General features: G+C 42.6%; 1 protein-coding gene across 2 annotated transcripts in view; it reads left to right on the forward strand.

Annotated features, from left to right (window-relative positions):
- The window catches only part of LOC133106994 (coiled-coil domain-containing protein 162-like), a 36,904-nt gene that overhangs the window by 10,722 nt on the left and 6,993 nt on the right, over positions 1–19,189 (forward strand). For both annotated transcript variants that reach the window (XM_061216074.1, XM_061216075.1), the window contains exons 4-19: positions 521–659; positions 838–991; positions 1,135–1,230; positions 3,335–3,496; positions 7,132–7,355; positions 7,634–7,772; positions 8,133–8,253; positions 8,930–9,039; positions 9,158–9,307; positions 9,940–9,993; positions 11,500–11,667; positions 13,486–13,638; positions 15,144–15,278; positions 15,366–15,518; positions 17,946–18,155; positions 18,363–18,483. In XM_061216074.1, the coding sequence (XP_061072058.1) occupies positions 521–659; positions 838–991; positions 1,135–1,230; positions 3,335–3,496; positions 7,132–7,355; positions 7,634–7,772; positions 8,133–8,253; positions 8,930–9,039; positions 9,158–9,307; positions 9,940–9,993; positions 11,500–11,667; positions 13,486–13,638; positions 15,144–15,278; positions 15,366–15,518; positions 17,946–18,155; positions 18,363–18,483 (2,289 nt within the window). The remainder of the gene's footprint in view (positions 1–520; positions 660–837; positions 992–1,134; positions 1,231–3,334; positions 3,497–7,131; positions 7,356–7,633; positions 7,773–8,132; positions 8,254–8,929; positions 9,040–9,157; positions 9,308–9,939; positions 9,994–11,499; positions 11,668–13,485; positions 13,639–15,143; positions 15,279–15,365; positions 15,519–17,945; positions 18,156–18,362; positions 18,484–19,189) is intronic.

Raw genomic sequence — 19,189 nt, forward strand, 5'->3', positions numbered from 1 at the left:
TTATTTGCAAAGCCCTTGCAACCCTGACCTGGCCACAGACTCAGACAATAAAAGGCATTTTCTAACAATCCTTGATGCTATTTTTCTATGTGAAATAAACAGTTTTTTTCTCACTTTTTTCCACGTCCGGCTGACATATTTCCGGTTTGGTAGAAATACAAGTTTGTTTTGCCCTTTACCCACGTGACCCTTTATTTTCACTTCATGGAACATTCAATAAGGATAATATAAATAACCTTTCTGAATATATTTTCTTCAAGAAGTTTTTTCTCCCAAGACACATTTTATGTAAATGCTCAAACTTTTTTCTGCTGGGACAATAGGCAAGCCACTAATGGTCATGCAGGTACTTATTTCAAAATGGCCACCTTGTACTTAAAGCCCTGTAGTAGCTTTAGTCTGACAAACTGATAAAAAAGTATTCTTCTCATAATAAGTTCTTATGTTTACCACTCAAACATGTATTATTATCACATTTTATGTCATCCTGCGGCACTTTACTGACTACTGTGGTGTTTAGGGGCAGAACTCTGTGACATTCAGCGGCAAGTTGATAGCCTTGATGACCCCAGTAGCCCCGAGCGTGTGATCCGTCTGCTCTGGTGGCACAGGGAGGTGCTGTTCCTGCAGTTTGAGGCAGCCGTGCGCCACCGAATCAGGTAGGAGTGGAGTCTTTTTGGGGGGGAGGGGGGCAGTGGTGTGGACAGCAAAACTGAAGCCTAGCTAGTAGACTCAGAATCAGATCTTAGGAAGAGTTCCTCTGGTGGAGGAACTCAAATTGGAGGTTTGACACTACCGGTCAACTGCAGTATTATTTCCCATTTTCTTCAACCACAGGGAGACATTTCTTTCCAAAGGTGACTGTGCAGCCTATCAGATAGTGAGTGACAACATGGGGCATGCCCTCCCTCTGCTGAGTGACAGTGTGAGCTGCAGTGTGTATGGCTCCCAGCTTCCCCTGCCTCAGCCCTTGGAGCCACATTGCCCTCAGGTCAGCATGTTTACATTCCCCATCACTTAACTGAGGGGGAGTCAAGTAAGGGAAAACTGGTCCTAGGTCAGTAACTAACTGGGGGATTGTCCAGTCAGGACAAACTGACCAGTCATGTGACTTTTTGTGTTTCCTGGGGACAGACCCAGTCACTGTTTCCATGGAGATGCTTCCTCGCACAACATGGTGCCTTCCCACTGGCCATCTGTAATGTCCTGCCCATTGAGTACTGCATGCAGGTAATGTTCTTACCCAGTCATTCCAATCTGAATTTTCTGTGTAAGTGATCACTTTATTAGGTAGACCTGTACACCAGCTTGTTAATGCAAATATTTAATCAGCCAATCGTGTGGCAGCAGCTAAATGCATAAAAGCATGCAGAAGTGGTCAAGAGGTTCAGCTGAAATGTGGTCTAAGTGACTTTGACCATGGAATGATTGTTGGTGCCAGACAGAGCGGTTTGAGTATCTCTGCTGATCTCCTGGGATTTTCATATGAGCAGCAGTTCTACGAGCAGCAGTACTGCAAGCAGAAACACGTTATTAATGAGAGGGGTCAGAGGAGAAGGGTCAGACTGCTCAAAGCTGACAGGAAGGTTACAGTAATGCAAATAACTACGCATTACAACACTGTTTTGCAGAAGAGCATCTCAGAACACACAAGGCATCAAACCACTAAGTGGATTGGTTACAGCAGCAGAGGATTTAATAAGTGTAATAAAGTGCACAGTGTATGTGAACAGTCATTCATCTGGTTTGTGATTATTTAGTGCTTTAAAAGGGACCAGTATTGTTCAAGATAAAACCCAGGGAAAGTATAACGCTTCCTGCACCACAGTAAGCACAGGTTCATAAAGCAGCATGTTGAATCGGTTTGCGGGAAGGAAGCAGGGCAATCTGAGGACCACGCCTACTGGCAAGTAGGCACACACCTGGACTATGTTACGAATCAGTCCAGGAGTTAATAAGGTGTGCTTCTTTCCACAGTAGGCAGCTGAGACCAGGGAACCGCTAAACACAAGATCACCAGCAAGCTAGTTAGCTGTACAGCCAATGTTGCTGGCTACTTCTCAGCTAACAGTTCCATAGCTTCGCTAGCTAGCCGTACTTGCCATTGTTATCTTGTGCATAATGACTTCAAATGCTTTGGCCCATGTCATAGTTCTGAGCACATACTTGACATCAAGTCAAATGTTGGTAATGTTAGGCTATATATGATGAAAATTATTTCTTGAGAAGGCCATACCTAAATAGCAAGTGACTCTACAGACAACCAGCCTGCAAAGTCCCTTACTATCTTGGTAGCCTACTTTTGGGAGTAATGTTAGCCTAGCACAGCTTGTTGGCTAACGATTAGCCTTTACACAGAGGTACGAACAATGAAATGGCGAGTAGCCAAATGCTAAACTGAACAGCTTATTCACCTGTTATTTGAGGTTGCTAAGTAGGGTTATTTTAGTTAACAGAACATGTCTTCAGGTTGATAATGGCATTTAGGAATAAGGCTGCATTGAAAACTTATGTATGGCAGAATGCCGTGACTTAAACTGGGCTATTCTGTCAACAATGGAGTCACATTCCTGGGCTGCAAAATAGGCAATTTTTTTCTACCATGGTCATTTCATCAGCTCATTTGTGTCTCGCCGACAGCAGTGCAAGGCTTGCAGAAAGCGACACAAAACGTCTGGGATAGCAGTATTATATTTATAACTAACGTGAGCCCACTTGTCCCATTCGGCAGTAGCCCTGTTGATCTCTCTGTCTGCATGCATTAGCACCTGGATGAAATCAAGGGCTTTATTGATCGGCAGCCGCCTCATGCAGAAGTTTAATGCGAATTGGACCAATAATTATGGAGAAACTCCTTTCCCTTTTCACAAAGTTCTGAACAGTGCACATAAAGCAAGGGCCAAACTGGGCATTTTTCACAGAATGCCTGCCTACCAGTCTCTCGAGCAAAAGCCACTATCACAGCCGGGGCTTCATTATCTTGTCACTGCAGACGGATCATAGGTGTCTCGTACCAGGTTTTTATAGAAAGGGAATTGGGCCAGTTCAACGCACAAACAAAACCCAAAGATCACCAGGAGCAAACTTAGCGATCGGAACACCGTGATCTCTTGGTATTGCCAAATAGTGGCATTTTTTGCCCAGAAAAAGTCAGTCTAAACACGTTTTCTTCCCAGCTTTCCTTCAGGATGTTTATATTTAAAGCCATTGATCAAAGTTAATTCACCTCACCTGGTTTCTTTGGTCTAAAGCTGTTTTTAGGAGCAAATAAAAAACAATAGAACCTTTGGGGACCCCTGCTCTACACCTTCTTTCTGCTGCCCCCTGTCTTCAGTTGTGTTTCAGTGGCCTCAGCGACCACAGCAGGACGGTGGCAAGTGGTGAGATTCTGGCAGTGCCCCTTCTAATGGAGGATGTCCTGAGCTGCGAACGAGATGCCATTCCTTTAAGCCTGTGCTCCAGTGACAGCAAGAGCACCCAAAGGAAAGGCGAGGAGGTACTGCAACTGTCACAGCCGCTTTCTTTTATGTTAATCAGTCAAAATAAATGCAGTATCAGTGTAAAGTATTTTGCAATATCATTGTAAAAAATGAAGTAGCAATAAGATTCATGTTTTTGGTTGATTTGGTGATATCTGCATTGCTAGGCGGTAATTATAGCGGAATTGCACACTGCAATTCCCACGTAGCCATTCAAATATCAGCTTTCACCTGTGTTGTGACACAATTCAATAGCCACAAAAACCTAAGACCAAGTTGTATCAAGACTATTTATAACAGCATGATAGCCTGGTAGCAAGTGAATGGTGTTTAAACTTTTGACTTGTTTTTGGGCACAGGGCATTATCTTTCCATACGTACATAGCTAACTAGCATACAGTGGTTTTGTGTTTCATTTCACCTTTTGCCTGTGAGGCAAAAATGCCACCGGCCAGCAAATAATACTTACAAGGTTCTGGCAGCGTTGCATTTCAGCCTGTAACAGGCAGAGCGGACATTTGTAGCAAGATTAAGACCATAATCCATGGTGGTTTAGGGTTTGTCTTCATACAAAGTGTGAAGGGCTTTTCTTCACACAACCACCACCAGTTGGAAAATGTAAGCACTCTACTCCACAGCTGAACAAGAGACTTTTGCATGTTATTGATGGTAAATGGTAAATGGTTGGAATTTTTATATAGCGCCTTTATCCAAAGCACTGTACAACTGATGCTTCTCATTCACCCATTCATACATACAGTCACACACTCACACACCAACGGCGAATGTTTTTGCCATGCAAAAACAATGTTTTTGTTGATTAATTGCCCACCATTGGGCAACATGGCTCAGGCAGTAAGAGCAGTCGTCTGGCAGTCGGAGGGTTGCCGGTTCGACCCCCCGCCCGGGCTGTGTTGAAGTGTCCCTGAGCAAGACACCTAACCCCCAAATGCTCCTGATGAGCATGTCGGCACCTTGCATGGCAGCCAATCGCCGTGAGTGTGTGTATGAATGGGTGAATGAGAAGCATCAATTGTACAGTGCTTTGGATAAAGGCGCTGTATAAATGCCAACCATTTACCATTAAATACTTTTTCTTGAAATATCTTGGTTTCAGTGAAATTATCATAAATGTATACATGGAGACACATTATTTAACCTACAGTGTGACTAGAGTGTTAACCATGTGTTTTACACACGGATTTAGGAAATCGTGAAAAAAAAAAACAGAGCTGCATTCCATTCAGAGTTGGAGGTCTGAATTTCCCAGTTGAAAATTCCAACTTCTGACCTCCAAGCATTCCAGGTTCATGACACAAAAAGCAAACAATGTGGCAAGTGTATAACTTGAACTGTACACTTTCTGCACTGACACAACGACAGAAATATACCAGTAACATTACTTGTTAACTGTGCTCTTGTCTAGCACTTTTAAAATATAAAATACTGCATGTCTAGCTAAGTCAGTAGCTAATCTGTAAAAGTAACTGTGGTAGACGATATTTGCAAATGTTATTTTACATATAACATTTCCAAAATAGCTTTTGTGCAGCGAAGATAACATTCAGAGATAATTTTCCCTAACCAGCTAATAACATTGGTGACATGTTCTGACATCCATTTACAACAGATTTTACTCTATGATAGTTCCCCATATCTTTTGTTCATTTGTTTCATTTCTGTTATGCTGGTAATAACTGGCCTTTTTTTCTTTTTTTTTCTTTTTTTCTCAATGTGAAATGAAAGAAAGGAAAACCAGGTGTTTTTACATTTTTCCCTGTTGCAGTGGGTAATCTGGTAACCGGCTTTGGGTTTACTCAGAGCCATAGAAAGAGAGAGTTGCATGGAGGGCCAAAATGCTTGGTGGCCAAATGGTTTATGTAGGCCTCAAATAGTTCCAAACAAAGCCTGATGGTCCATTTGAATGCATGTACATATTTCTATTAGCAAAAAATTTACAAAGAGTTAAACCACAGATTTATGGTGACTAGTAAACAGTATATGCATCAATTCCCCAATATACAGTGCACGCTGACCTATATTGGATTTGTTTATGTAATTACATTATTCTTGTAAAAATATGTATTTTTACATATTTTTACCTTATTGCTGTGTGCCCAGTACCAAGTCTAAAATCCTGAATACATTTGGATACAGATGCAGTGCTTTCTCCCGTAGTAAACTGTTTTTTTGAGCTGTTTATCTCAGGTGGAACAGTCACTCTTTCTAAAACAATCTCGAAAACGAACTGTGAAAACCAGTCCACATTCTTAGGGATACAGGAGCTGCAGAATCATTCATTTTGGAGAGTGCACTACCTTTTCTGAGCTGTGGTACTGATGTGTGGGTGCAAGGCATTGAACGTGATATTGCTGTTGTTTTCCGGTCTGCTCGCCCTGTGGTTGTACGTATTCCAATGCGTTCGGTTTCTGTGGGTAAAAATACTGCTGTCTCCAACACTGACATGCTTTTGCGTGGATATACCCGATTGAAAATCTAGTCCCTCTGGTTTTCTCTTAGGGGTCGGGGTGTTAACAATTCTGCATCTTTGATCAATGCATGACTATCTTTGTTCACCAGTCGTACTGATCTGGGTAGACTAGATCTGCAAACCCTTTGCGTGTGTGAGGTTTGTGGATTAGTAAGACTTAAAATGGGCCAAATGGGCATATTGCAACAACCCTAGTCCTATAGAGCGATGAGCTGGCTTACCCCCTATCATCCCATGGTGCAGCTGAGCCAACTGTTGCCTCCCCAATGTGGATCTCCAGGCATACCTGCCAATGGTCAACCGGCACTCAAACACCCAGGGCCCACACTTTTGCTGATAGCGAGTGTCTTTACAGCCTGAGCCATATACTCAAAATAAAATTTAAAAGAATTACTTAACTAGGCGGCACGGATGGTGCAGTGGGTAGCACTGGGTTCGAGTCCCGGTCGACCGGGGCCTCTCTGTTTGAAGTTTGCATGTTCTCCCCGTGTTTGCGTGGGTTTTGTCCGGGCACTCCAGTTTCCTCCCACTGTCCAAAGACATGCAGGTTAGGCTGATTGGAGAGTCTAAATTGCCCGTGGGTATGAGTGTGTGAGTGAATGGTGTGTGTGCCCTGCAATGGACTGTAAGGCAGGGTCTATTCCTGCCTTTCACCCAATGTATGCTGGGATAGGCTCCAGCCCCCCTGCGACCCTGTTCAGGATAAGTGGGTTAGGATAATGAATGAATGAATGAATAAATGAAATAACTATTTCTTTTACTATTTTTTTGTGTTTTACTTACTTGTTTTCCATATTTTAGCATTTTTCTCAGTGCCTGTAATATGCCTATGACAGATTTTTCCATTAAAACAAAACTGCTATAATTTAGAAATACAAATTTTGAATTTTATTTTGTCTTTTATTTCAATAAAATAGTTTTGCAACATTTGGTTTCATAATCATTATGAAGTGTGTGCAGAAATCAATACAGTAATGGCAGACAAGCCTGAGCATCAAGCTTTGTGATTTCAGGAAGTAAAAATCCACGGCCAAGGAGAGTATCTTTGTTCAATTTTGACATGAAGGGGCAATAGAAACAGTCTGTGCTCAATGCTGTTACTATTTTCTAAGTTATTATAGCATGCAGGTGTTCTTATTGTGCAGTCCTGGTGTGTAACAGGAGCCCATGGGCTGCTGTGAGATGGAAGGTGACAGAAGCATGAAGGTGGCAGAGTGTCCCTTGGCTCCCCGTCGGGACCCCTTGCAGGTTTACTCAGCGCTGAAGTCATTCCTGGTGCTCTGGAAGCAGCTGGAGGTGTTCAAGGAAACCTGGGGACGACAACAGCTTGGTGTAGAGCAGATCAATACACCTGCGCTTTACAAGCAATTCTCTAAGCTCTACAGGTCAGAGTTCATCAAACTGTCATTACCACATTCACACAGGCTATATTCCAGTAAATAATCACTTCATCATTACTGCAGACTGTCAGTGAATATGCTGAATAGCTTATCCTCTGAGTATCAGTGAATCTGGTCTGTAGCTGGTGCTTATTCTCTGAGTATCAGTGAATGTGGTCTGTAGCTGGTGCTTATGCTTTGAGTGTCTGTGAATGCTGTTTGTAGCTGGTGCTTATCCTCTTGAGTGTCAGTGAATGTGGTCTGTTCCTAATGGCACTCTGCAGAACAGAAATTGTCTACCCGAGCATGAGGGCTTTGGCTCGACAGCTGGGCAGAGAGGGAGAATACCGCTTACCCCTGGCTGACAACCAGCCTATCCCACCTCCCCTTGGGGCTTCTGAGGCAGATATCAAGGCGAAACAGGTACAGAACTTTCCCACACCCCTTCTACTTCACCATTATCGAAGAGGGAAGCCATTGTTTTCAGGAATTCGATTTGGTTGAGGCATAGAACTGGCACAGGTTCAGGAAGGGTTGTGTGGGAGCAGAGCATGCTCTTTACCCATTGACATGTTCTCCAACCTGTCCTACATTCATTCCTGATGTTCCTAATGAGTGCCTTACCTTAACATCCTATGACTCCTACTCAGCCCATTGGACATAGTTGATGAAAGAACCGGCAGATTGACTGAATATTGTTTGATCTTAGACTTGCATGTTAAGATTTGGAATCACTGAGATTTGGCTTTTCACATTGCTTGTAATGCTGTGACTGTCTGACAGCTGCACAGCCTGCTAGAGAGCATCGAGGAGGACATGATCATGGCGATGCAGAGGCGGATCACCAGAGAGCTGAACCTGGTCATCTCAGAGCGAGCGCGACATGACATTGGTCTTCCAACCGGTACACCATTAGCCCCGAGTTAATCAAACACCACCATCAGGGCAAACATCAAACATCAGAGCGACTTCAAAGGCCATATACTGGGAGAACATAACAGATCCACAATAGCTACATTTTAGTTGCCGGAATCACATGGTCACAAGGGGCACATTGCAACAGCCACAACTGTCACAGCATTGGGTGTCAAGGGTCTGCATAATGGATCAAAGATTAAGGGCCAGATTTACGAAGGAAAGAGTTGAAAAGCAAAAGCATTTCCTCAATTGTGACTCGTTTGCAGTCGCAGATACTGACACATTAAAGGTACAATAGGTCATTTTGGACTCCTAACGGCCAAGAGGAATGGCAGCAACAAACAACCTCAAACCACAACACTGTTCCCACAAGCTATGAATATAATGCGTAATATAAAGCGTACAGTTCAGTGTTCTCGTGCACTGTTTTGGAAAGCTGACAGTGACAAATCCCACATAGATATAGCAACCTTATTGCACCTGTTTTTATATCTGGAAAGCAGTTGCAGTCCTTTAGTAAATCTGGCCCTAAGTATTTACTGAACATCTCAGTTTTACCTGGAGGATCAGCAAGCCAGGTCATACAGAATCACACACAGAGGCCACATCACACATGCCGGGGGCCCACATCACATCAGAAATTTGGCCCTTTCTGTGACCAGAGCTGTGGAAAAGAGGCCCCATGCAGCACACCTTCTCTCCTGAACGGCCGTTGATCATGGAGAATTTCATCCAACAGCTGATGGAAGGTGCAGAAGAGACAGAGGGAAGGGTAAGCACCTGTTGCTCACCTGCTTCCAGAACAGCAACCACAGAGCCTGTCTTCCAAATTAAAAAGCGGCATCTGTGAGTGACATATGATATTTGATGTGCATGATTTTTTTCTCCAGGTGACATTCTCCCGAGGACACCTGCAGGCAAGCCTGACAGCCCTGGCATGTTCTATGATAGGCAGAGAGAAGAACTGCTTCCAGGCCTACTCCCTATTCTACGAGAATATCCTGCAACAGGAGAGCCAGCTACTCTATTGCAGAGAACAGGTACTCATACTGTCGTCCTGTTCCTCACAGAGTAGGTACATCAGTGTTCAACAGATGGCAGGTTCTGTTAGCATGTTCCGCGAAGAGTAGTTACAGTCACCACATTCGACTGAGGCTATGAGGCTACTGAGCCTCACCACAGCAACAGGGACTGTCACCATGCTTCATAGAGAGTAGTGCCTGGATAGTAAATTGTTCGATGTAAAGACATTTTAGAATGTAAAAGCACTATTCAAAATAATTTAGCCAGGCTAAATTTGTAGTTTTCATTTGACTTCAATGGAGAAATGTCTTATTTGGCACCAGAGGCGTACTAAACTGCAATACTCAAGTAACCAGTGGAGTTTGCAAACTTCTCTGAGAATGGCCCCCTGGTCCCCTGTATTGTGACCGGGTTCCACTGAGAGCAGATCATTTTTCTTGTCCATTTGAATATTTAATTGAAGCAGTTCCCATTATTGTACTGAAGGACAACAGTGGTGTACCTTGCAGGTTTCAAACCTGTAACCCTCTTGTGATGAGTCCACATCCTTCACCTCTGTGCCATTCTGCCATGATAGCCTTTGTTTGTGACAATCTGAACAGCGTTGACAGCGCTGTTAAGAGCCTTTCTGTGATTTATTTTTGTCCAGGACATAAAGGCGCTGGAGGAGTCACAGAGACAAAGCTGCAGAACTGAAAATCAGGTGTGTTTGAATCTAACATCACAAGTTAATGAAGTGAAATCATGTAGCTGACTGAGAAACACATGTTCTCTTGTTTGAGAGATTTAAGTGAGGGGGAATGGAGTGAGGAATGAGCATATACAATACCCTCCATAATATGTGGGACAAAGACATTTGGGGATAATGACTCTCACTGTGGTTCGCTGGAATTCAAGAGCCTTAGGAATGGCTTTTGTAACCCTTTCCAGACTGATATATTTCAATAAATTTCTTTCTCATCTCTTCCGGAATTTATTTTGATCATGGCATAGTGTGCCGCTTGTTGGAACCCATTAGCCTATTTTACATTGCTGGAATGGTTCTATTTAAGTGATGTTTAGATTCACCAGGGCTGGCAGTAATGAAGCCTGGGTGTGTCTAGTCTAATTGAACCCAATTATCAATTAAATATGGCTACTGGTTGATTGAGTAACTAAGGGGCACTTACTTTTTCACACATGGGCCATTGCTGTTGGATAATATAATAAATGAAATGGTCATTTGTGCCCTCTCGTTCTACTAACCGAACTCACCCAGAAGAATCGCCAATAATTCACGTTGTTAATTGCTTTAATGAATTGAATAGCCTCAATCAAAACCCCCCTAAATCTCCTTTACTAAGCTTAAAGAGATTAAGCATCTTAAGTCTATCCTTGTAACTCTTTTATCAATCAATCTGGTTGCCTCTATATCTTTCTTATATTGTGGTCCCGAGAACTGCACACAGTTCCGGTTGCCTTTCTCTAAGCCTTTCCATTGCCTCCATATCTTTCTTATAGTGTGGTCCCCAGAACTGCACACAGTACTCCACAGTATTGTATACTGTTTTCAATCAATAGAATCACAGCATCGTTTGAAAGCGTTAACTCAGTTTTATCTGTATGAAATATTTTACAATGGCATTGCTTTAGCGACAACAGATCCTTATTTTGTAACATGTCGGGTGGAAAAACAAACGAGGGGGGCTTTTTTGGGAATCCACACGCAACACAAATCAGGGTAATGTCGGTGTCCATATGATGGCGAGGATCCAATAATGGTTTATACTTCCAAAAACATGCTAACTCTGAGAAACCTCAATAAAATGCACATTGTTTTCCATCAATTCCTCAGGAGGAATTATTACTTTTGTCCATTTCACTATGGGATATGTGTACAGAAGTACTTGCACAGAGATGCTATTATCTATCTTTTGTATGGCTATCTGGAACATGATCAGCGCAACTACGAGGTTCTCTGACCAGTCCCAGTAATGCAGTCGCATGGAATAGACAACGCCTAATTATGGAGCCCACTGTATGTATGTCCATGTGTGTATGTCTGTGTATGCAGATACACGTAACTGTGTGTGGGAGATGAGCAAGTGTAAGGGCGAGAGTATAAAGTGAGATTGTGTGTAGGCATGGAAAGAGGTTGGTCAGTGTGTGACAGGTGAGGCAGGCGGTTGTGTGCATCTGGTCCCTGAATGTGATGTGCTGCTTGTCCCAGGTAGCCGAGCTGTGTCGGAGGATAATGATGGAGATCACTGCCCTGCGCACACGATTGGTTCACATGGAGGAGGACTATAGTGGATTGCAGCAGCAGATGAATTTCAAACACCAGCGCTGCTATGACTCTCTGGTCCGAGACCTTTTCTCCACCTGCATCCAGTTGAAGGTGGGCTTCTATAATCAACATCACAGCAACTCTTCCATATAGAGGAATGTCTGCTGGCTAGTTAGCTCATTGGCTTACTGTCCATTCTTCTTAAATGGTTGGCGTTTATATAGTGCCTTTATCCAAAGCACTGTACAACTAATGCTTCTCATTCACCCATTCATACACACACTCACACACCAACAGTGTTTGGCGGCCATGCAAGGCACCAACCAGCGCGTCAGGAGCATTTGGGGGTTAGGTGTCTTGCTCAGGGACACTTCGACACAGCCCGGGCGGGGGATCGAACCAGCAACCCTCTGACTGCCAGACAACTGCTCTTACTGCCTGAGCCATGTCGCCCTGTTCTTCCATCAATAAAACTGGAGAAAGATACTACTTGTATTTAGTAATTATGGAAGCTTATAGAGCTTAGTTATTACAGAAGCTTATTGCTGCCAACAACAATAAAAAGTTTTGATCCTATTTTTCTTATTTCTGTGCCTCATATTGGCTTCCTTGACTTTCATTAGCACAACAAGTCATTCCTTCATGCATCACCTCCTATGGATGTAAATACCCTCAAATTAAATGTGTTAGTCTGCACTGTGACATCCTATTCATTGTTTCATTTCAAATCCAATGTACTGGAGTGCAGAGCCAAAAGGAATTGTACTACTGTAACAAAACTTATGGACTGCACTTTAGATAACCAATTGGTGGTGCTTTGTGAGCTCAAAATTGGTGGGGCACAAAACTTGAGCTGATCATTGATCTCAACCTATTTTCTTTCAGCTTCATTGATTATTGCCTCCACAGTTCCCCATTTCTAGAGGCTCTCGTCAGGGTTGCCCATTTTCACCCCTTCTGATTGCTCTGTCCTTGGAGCCACTGGCTAAATCAATTTGGCAATCTACATCCATCAAACTGATAAGTGTTAACAACGCTCATCATAAAATGCACACTGGTGATGTCTTGTTATTCAGTAATTATGTTGCCGCTTTACTACCACATATTCTATCCACTTGCAAAATAGACTGGAGTGGGAAATATCTGCTTGTGTATATTGTAAAGAATCTTATGCAGGCTTTCCTATCGCTGGTTATTCTGAAAGCCCACGCGGTAGATAACAGTGGTGTATCTTATTTGATGCAGGCTAGGCTACTTAGTGATTAAAACAGATTAGCAGATAAATTGAATTAATGATTTAATGTCAAGATGTGTGTTTCTTGCCAGTTGATTAGTCCTCTTGTTGGTAAACTTGTTAATCAAGAAAAACTAATGAAAACGGGTTGAGATCAAGGATTAGTTTAAAGGAAAGTGTTTTTGAGCACTCAAACCAACTAATATTATTTTAGTATATTTTGACATATTTTACTTTAGGCATATTTGAAATAAAGTTCTACAGAATTGATACTTTATTCCCTAACTTCAAAATGGTTATTTTGAAGTTAAGGTTATGCCTGTCTTGATAAGGTAGGTTTCCTTTGTGTGCAGCAAGTCTGCTGTATCAAATGAGAGTACCTGAATAAAATGCCCGTATTATAGTTTAATGCTGATGTTTTATAGCTTTATAGCTGGTGAACCACTGTAGTTTAATGGTACAGGAAACACTTCATGATTTCCTACCATATTAGCTTTTTAAGTTGTCACTTTGGTGTGTGTGCTGAATAAGTAAATATAGTACATAAATATATTCTGAAGTTTTTCTCACGACTTTTGGCATATCATGCTTGCAGCTGGCTGTTTTTCTTCAGGTTGTGTAAAAATCTCCCCGTTTGATGGTTCACTTGATCCCATCTCTCCCCTTCCCCATACCTCCTGACTTGCGGAGGATAGGCCAGGCTGGATGAATACCATGTGCAAATGGAGCAGGATGTGACCCAGCTGGTGAGCAGGGTGAGGAAAGAGGCCGTGGACAGCATTGCCCGGCTGGGGAAGAGGTTCGGATCCACCGAGGATGAAGATTCTCTCACAGAGACGCTGTCAAAGGTGTCAGCATTTTCATTCAACCCTGAGTGTGTTATGTGTGGGTCAGCAACAATAAACTGGTACACTGTAGCATTAAAACAATGCAAAATTTGTACCTAATGTGTGCCAAAAAACATTCTCCTCACCATTACACCATGAACACCAGCCTGATCCATTGAGACAAGGCAGGATGGATCCATGGATTCATGTTGTTACTTTAGCTAATATAGCTACCTATATTGGCTAGCTACCATTAGTAAAGTTCAAGTATGCGGTATTCGTTTTCCTGACCTGCACTGTATAAAATTAAACACAAACTAATTAAACATCCCACTAATTTTGCTTGCCAAGTGCGATAACAATGCAATGTTAGTTAACTAGCTAGTCAGCTAATAACGTATATGTCTGTAGGATAATAAATGTAGCTAGCCAACTTACCTGAACTTATCTAGTGTTAGCTAACTTATATTGGGTGTGATCTTTGGTGACTACGGTTACCTTTTTTTTATAATTATGTATAGGCTCATATACCGTACGTACATACTGTAGTCTATGCATCTGCTTATTTTATTCAGAATGACATACAGTAGGCATATATGAAAGAGATCATAGCAATATACACTCTATACTCTACAGTACACACTTTAATGCAGGATCTATCAATTAATCACACTAGTTTAAAAATTGTATGCTATCTACCAACACAATTTGTAGGCAACCTATGTTGAAAGAGTGATACAAGATATGCATGTGGTCTTAAATATGACAAATGGACATGTTGGAAATAAAGCATGCTTTTGAAAAGTGAAAAATAAGTATAGTGCCTTTAACTGTAATATGCAAATTTGGCAATACACTTTAGAGTGCACTACTCTAAGATTGTTTAGAGGAATGCACTAACATTTTGGGAAATGTTTGAGATGTTTGATTTCATTTTCATTTTTGTGCATTCACTGGCTCGGTTTCCATGTGAGCATAACATGTTAGCTTAGCATAAAGAATCTCATAAATCAGTATCCTACCTCCTTAAAAGAAATACACCATACTGCAACTCCAAAGCGGAGTCGAATATTCAAAGATTGTAACTCACCCCTAGTTCTGACCTTGGGGTTCCTTATGCTTCCCATACATGACTTTAACCCTCTGGGGTCTGAGGGCAAAATGAGGAAAACTGGTGACTGTGCCATTTGTCATTTTTGTCATTTTAATACACTTTATAAACATTGATTCCAAAGTGTTTCATATCTGTGTTATATGTTTTCAGCATAAACTCAGCTAAAATAATATGGAGACTAAAGCTGAAACGGTAATGATTGCTCTCTGGTAATTAAAATTTGTCTGCGACAGCAAACACTGCAAAAATAATTGTAGTGCATGTTAAGTAGTACTCAAGCCATGGGTAGTAAGTGAGTGTTCCAACCATTTCTTGGGCAGTCTCAAAAATGGTGCATCAAAAGGTGCAACAGTACCAGTCTGCTTTTGTGGTCAGTGATTGACAGCTTTTGTTTTTGTGCACTTTCAATCAGCATTTGGACCTGCAGAACCTGCGGGATGAGAACAGCCAGCTGGAAGGCCTCATATGCAAACTGAGGGCCCTGGACCAATGGAAGAAAAGCAGCAGTGAGGTGAAACTTTCCAGCCAGCTGCACCGCTGCAGACAGGTAGGCCAGTGTGCAGTATAACCTGTGTAGCAACTGCATATGTGTGCAGTGAGTGTGCTGTGCATTGAGCACCAAAATTCTGTGTAGGAGGCATTTCTGCTTCTGAAAGAGAAAGCTACAGTAAAGCTGATGTCAGAGGTGGAGACAGAGATGCTGCAGCAGGAGCTGGAAGTGGCCAGAAAAGCCCTGATTCAGTGCCAGGCAGAGTGCAGCAGTGCCAGAAGACATCTGAAAAAGCAGGTGACCATCATGCTCACATTCATTCAAATCAGCACACACAACACCCAACCATCTACTACACCAAAGCAACCAACTAGTAAGACCTAAGTAAACACCTAATAAGACCCTAGAAAACACTAGGTGTACTAGCAACAACCTTCTGAAGATCCTTGCAACCACATAGTATACCATAGTAAACACCTAACAACACATTAGAAATAACAGTAATATTAGAATAGCATGAGCAGTAATGTACATGAGCAAGACACCTAACACCCCAAATGCTCCTGACGAGCTGGTGGGTGCCTTGCATGGCAGCCAATTGCTGTTGGTGTGAGTGTGCGCATGAATGGTCCATATGAATGAGTGTGTATGAATGGCAGAATGTGTGGAGGGCCTTCCTTGAGTTGGACCTCTCAAACTATAGAGGTCAATCATATGACAATGCAAGCAACATGTCAGGTAAATACGATGGGCTACAGGCCCACCTGAAACAAAAAAACTCTGATAGAGTATGTGCCTTGCGCAGCGCATTCAGTTAACTTAGTTGGTGTTAAGGCCTTAGACGGCAGTAGCCTAGAGGCTGACCAGTTTTCTTTTTTTTTTTTTTACATGTTGCGGTCACAGTACACATGTACACACAGATGGGGGAAAGTTTTTTGGAAGACAAATGTCAGACTGACATTAAAATTGCTGTCCAATACTCGGGGGAGTGAACGTGCAGAGTCAACCAAGTGCTATGTGCTAAATTGGACACCTAAGAGATGGTGTTCATGGCACATTTATGTGGCATCAAACTTGACTGGTTTTGACCTCCTTGAGGGATCCTGTGGTGGGACAGCGAGACCAGTTTGATTCTGGTCTCGCTGGGGGCAGCCTTAAATGTGACAGGTGTCTCTCAGTCATATATTACATTATATTACAGGCATTTAGCAGATGTTCTTATCCAGAGCGACATACAATGAAGTGCAAATCAAGTGCTTTGAGGACCCGAGAGTCCTAGCATGATCACATAGATACAACTTAAACCTGTGAAGAGTACATGAACTTACCAACAAGCATACCACGGTTGTAAGCTGAAATACCCCCGAGTACTACATAATGTATGCATTGTATTGAACAATACTATTGTAGGCAATGAGAACAAAACAAAATCATTCCCACAATTACAAAAGTATGGCTAATAAACAGAAACACTGAAAACATTTTTTCACTTTTGCATAGCATGAATGCATGTTTGAAGGCTCATCCCATGATTGTTGATACTAAACAATTTGTTTAAACTGGTTTGAAGCAACATTATTCTGCAAAATTACTTCTGATGGTCAGTTGTTCCAGTATTTAAGGTAACACGAACTTTGAGCAGTGTCACAGTGTTAAACACGATGGCACAACGGAAGGAGCTCTCTGTTTACTTATTTTCATCTACATGAACCAATATTTCATTAAATAAATACTTGAATAGTACTTGTTTTCTGATTTATCTTCATTGTGTTAAGTGTATAATCATCACTGCACACTACTGTATGTGCTATTATAATCTATGGCATACACAAGGCAGGGAGGTAGGGAGGGAAAGATGCAGCCTGAAGAGATGAGTCTTCAGTCTGTGCTTGAATATGGTCAAAGACTCTGCTGTTCTGACATCCACAAGAAGGTCATTCCACCACTGTGGGGCCAGAAAAGACAGCAGTCATGAAACATTCTGGTCATGTCAGATCAGGTATCTTAACAGTGATGTCATAGTTGAAAAGGTAAATGCACTCTCAGCTGCATAGCCATCAGACCTGCACATGAACTTTGCCAACAAACTCATCCAATCCACGTCTTTTATGTCTGACTAAGGGTGAGAAGTACCCAACTAAATTGCTTGAGACATTGCAGGCGATTCATCTGCAGTCAGTGTTCCCCAATGTTTTCGGAACTTTGCCAGTGACAAACCAGGGTGAGCAGACATTTTTTCATTTAGAGGTCAGGTTCACTTGTGTTCACATAGGTATTCATTGTAAAAGGCTTTTTGACCGGAGGTGCCCAAATTTTTGCACACGACTGTACAACGCACGTCTTTGCATAACATCTGCCGAAAGCACAGCAAGTGTAATGATTGCTGAGAGATTAACACGCAATTAGGCATTATTTTCAGTTAGTAGTCCGCAACACACTTTTTAATTGCCATTCGCCCAACTCACAAACTTAATTTCCGGCCCTGAGTACACCCTAGCAATCACCTAGTAACACTAGAAATCACCTAGTAACCCTTGAGCAACTACCTACTACACCCTTAGCAACAACATAGTAAATGCAAGTAACCACCTGTTAAGACCCTAGCAACAACCTAATAAAATCTGACCACCACCTGACAACACCATAGAAGTAGCATAAGGAGTAGCAGAAATAGTCCAAAAATAGCTGGTAATGATTATTGACAGGGTCTGACCGCATCCACAGACCCAGCAACTGCGGGAGGCAGACCATCGGCAGGCCCAGGAGGAGCGTGGGCGACAGCAGCAGAATGCTCTGCGCTCGCTCAGCCTGCAGCGGCTGCAAGAGGAAGTCAGCAGCAGGGAACAGCAGCTCAGAAGCCTGAGCATGCAGAAGGAGCAGAGCAACCGAGACAGCCAACTGCAGCGTCTGCGCAGTCACCAGGAGATCAAGCGGGTAAGGGGGTAGCACCTTCTCTCTCCTTCTCACTGTCTCTCTCTCTCTCCAGAGTAATGATCTCCCCGTGCCAAATCTTCTTTGCTTGGGGGCCGCTGTGGCGCAACAGGCTAAGATGCAGCAGACTTGCGGTTGCAGTTCACTGCAGTTGCACACCAGGGACCGGGGTTCGATAAAAAATAAAATAAAATCTTCTTTGCTTCTCAGGTCAGAGGCCAGCTACTGCAGGAGCGTAGCCTGAAACTGGATGCCTTCCAGCAGGTGGATGAGCTGCAAAGCCAGGTCTACATCACAGAGGCAGCTCTCTCCGGAAGCCGTACACAACAAGGTAAAGACACAACACTGGATCCGCTCTGGGCTCCTTCATTTACACCTGAGGGCGCACTCTTATTTCCTTACATTTTATTTGAATTAAGCACTAATTAACTAGGAAGTGTTACAGTTACATAGCAACAGGTTGCTATATTGAAACTACAACGGTAATATTGCATGCAGGTGGGCTAGTATTGAAACTTGAGTGGTTGGCAGGATGCCCTCTTAAACTCTCTTAAGCTTACGGTAACAAAGCCTTATTTTCTACAGAAATCTAAATCCCAATGGGAAAAAAACATTAACAATCTACAGAGGGAACCCATGGCTCAAGATACACTCAGCGGGCACATTATTAGGAACATTTTTACTTTATTACACCTACTTATTCATGCGATTATCTAATCAGCCAATTGTGTGGCAGCAGAGCAATGCATACAGTTATGTAGATACGGGTCAGGAGCTTCAGTTAATGTTCACATCAACCATCAGAATGGCGAAAAAAAATTTTTTAAGTGACTTTGACCGTGGAATGATTGTTGGTGGCAGACTGGGTGGTTTGAGTATCTGAGAAGCTGCTGATCTTCATGCACACTAGTCTCTCAAGTTTGCAAAGAATGGTGCAAAAAAATTATAATAATCCAGTCCGCAGCAGTTCAGCAGACAGAAACGCCTTGTTAATGAGAGATGTCAGAGGATGGCCAGACTGCTCAAAGCTGACAGGA

The sequence above is a fragment of the Conger conger genome, chromosome 1, assembly GCF_963514075.1.
Source record: "Conger conger chromosome 1, fConCon1.1, whole genome shotgun sequence".
Taxonomy (NCBI): domain Eukaryota; kingdom Metazoa; phylum Chordata; class Actinopteri; order Anguilliformes; family Congridae; genus Conger; species Conger conger.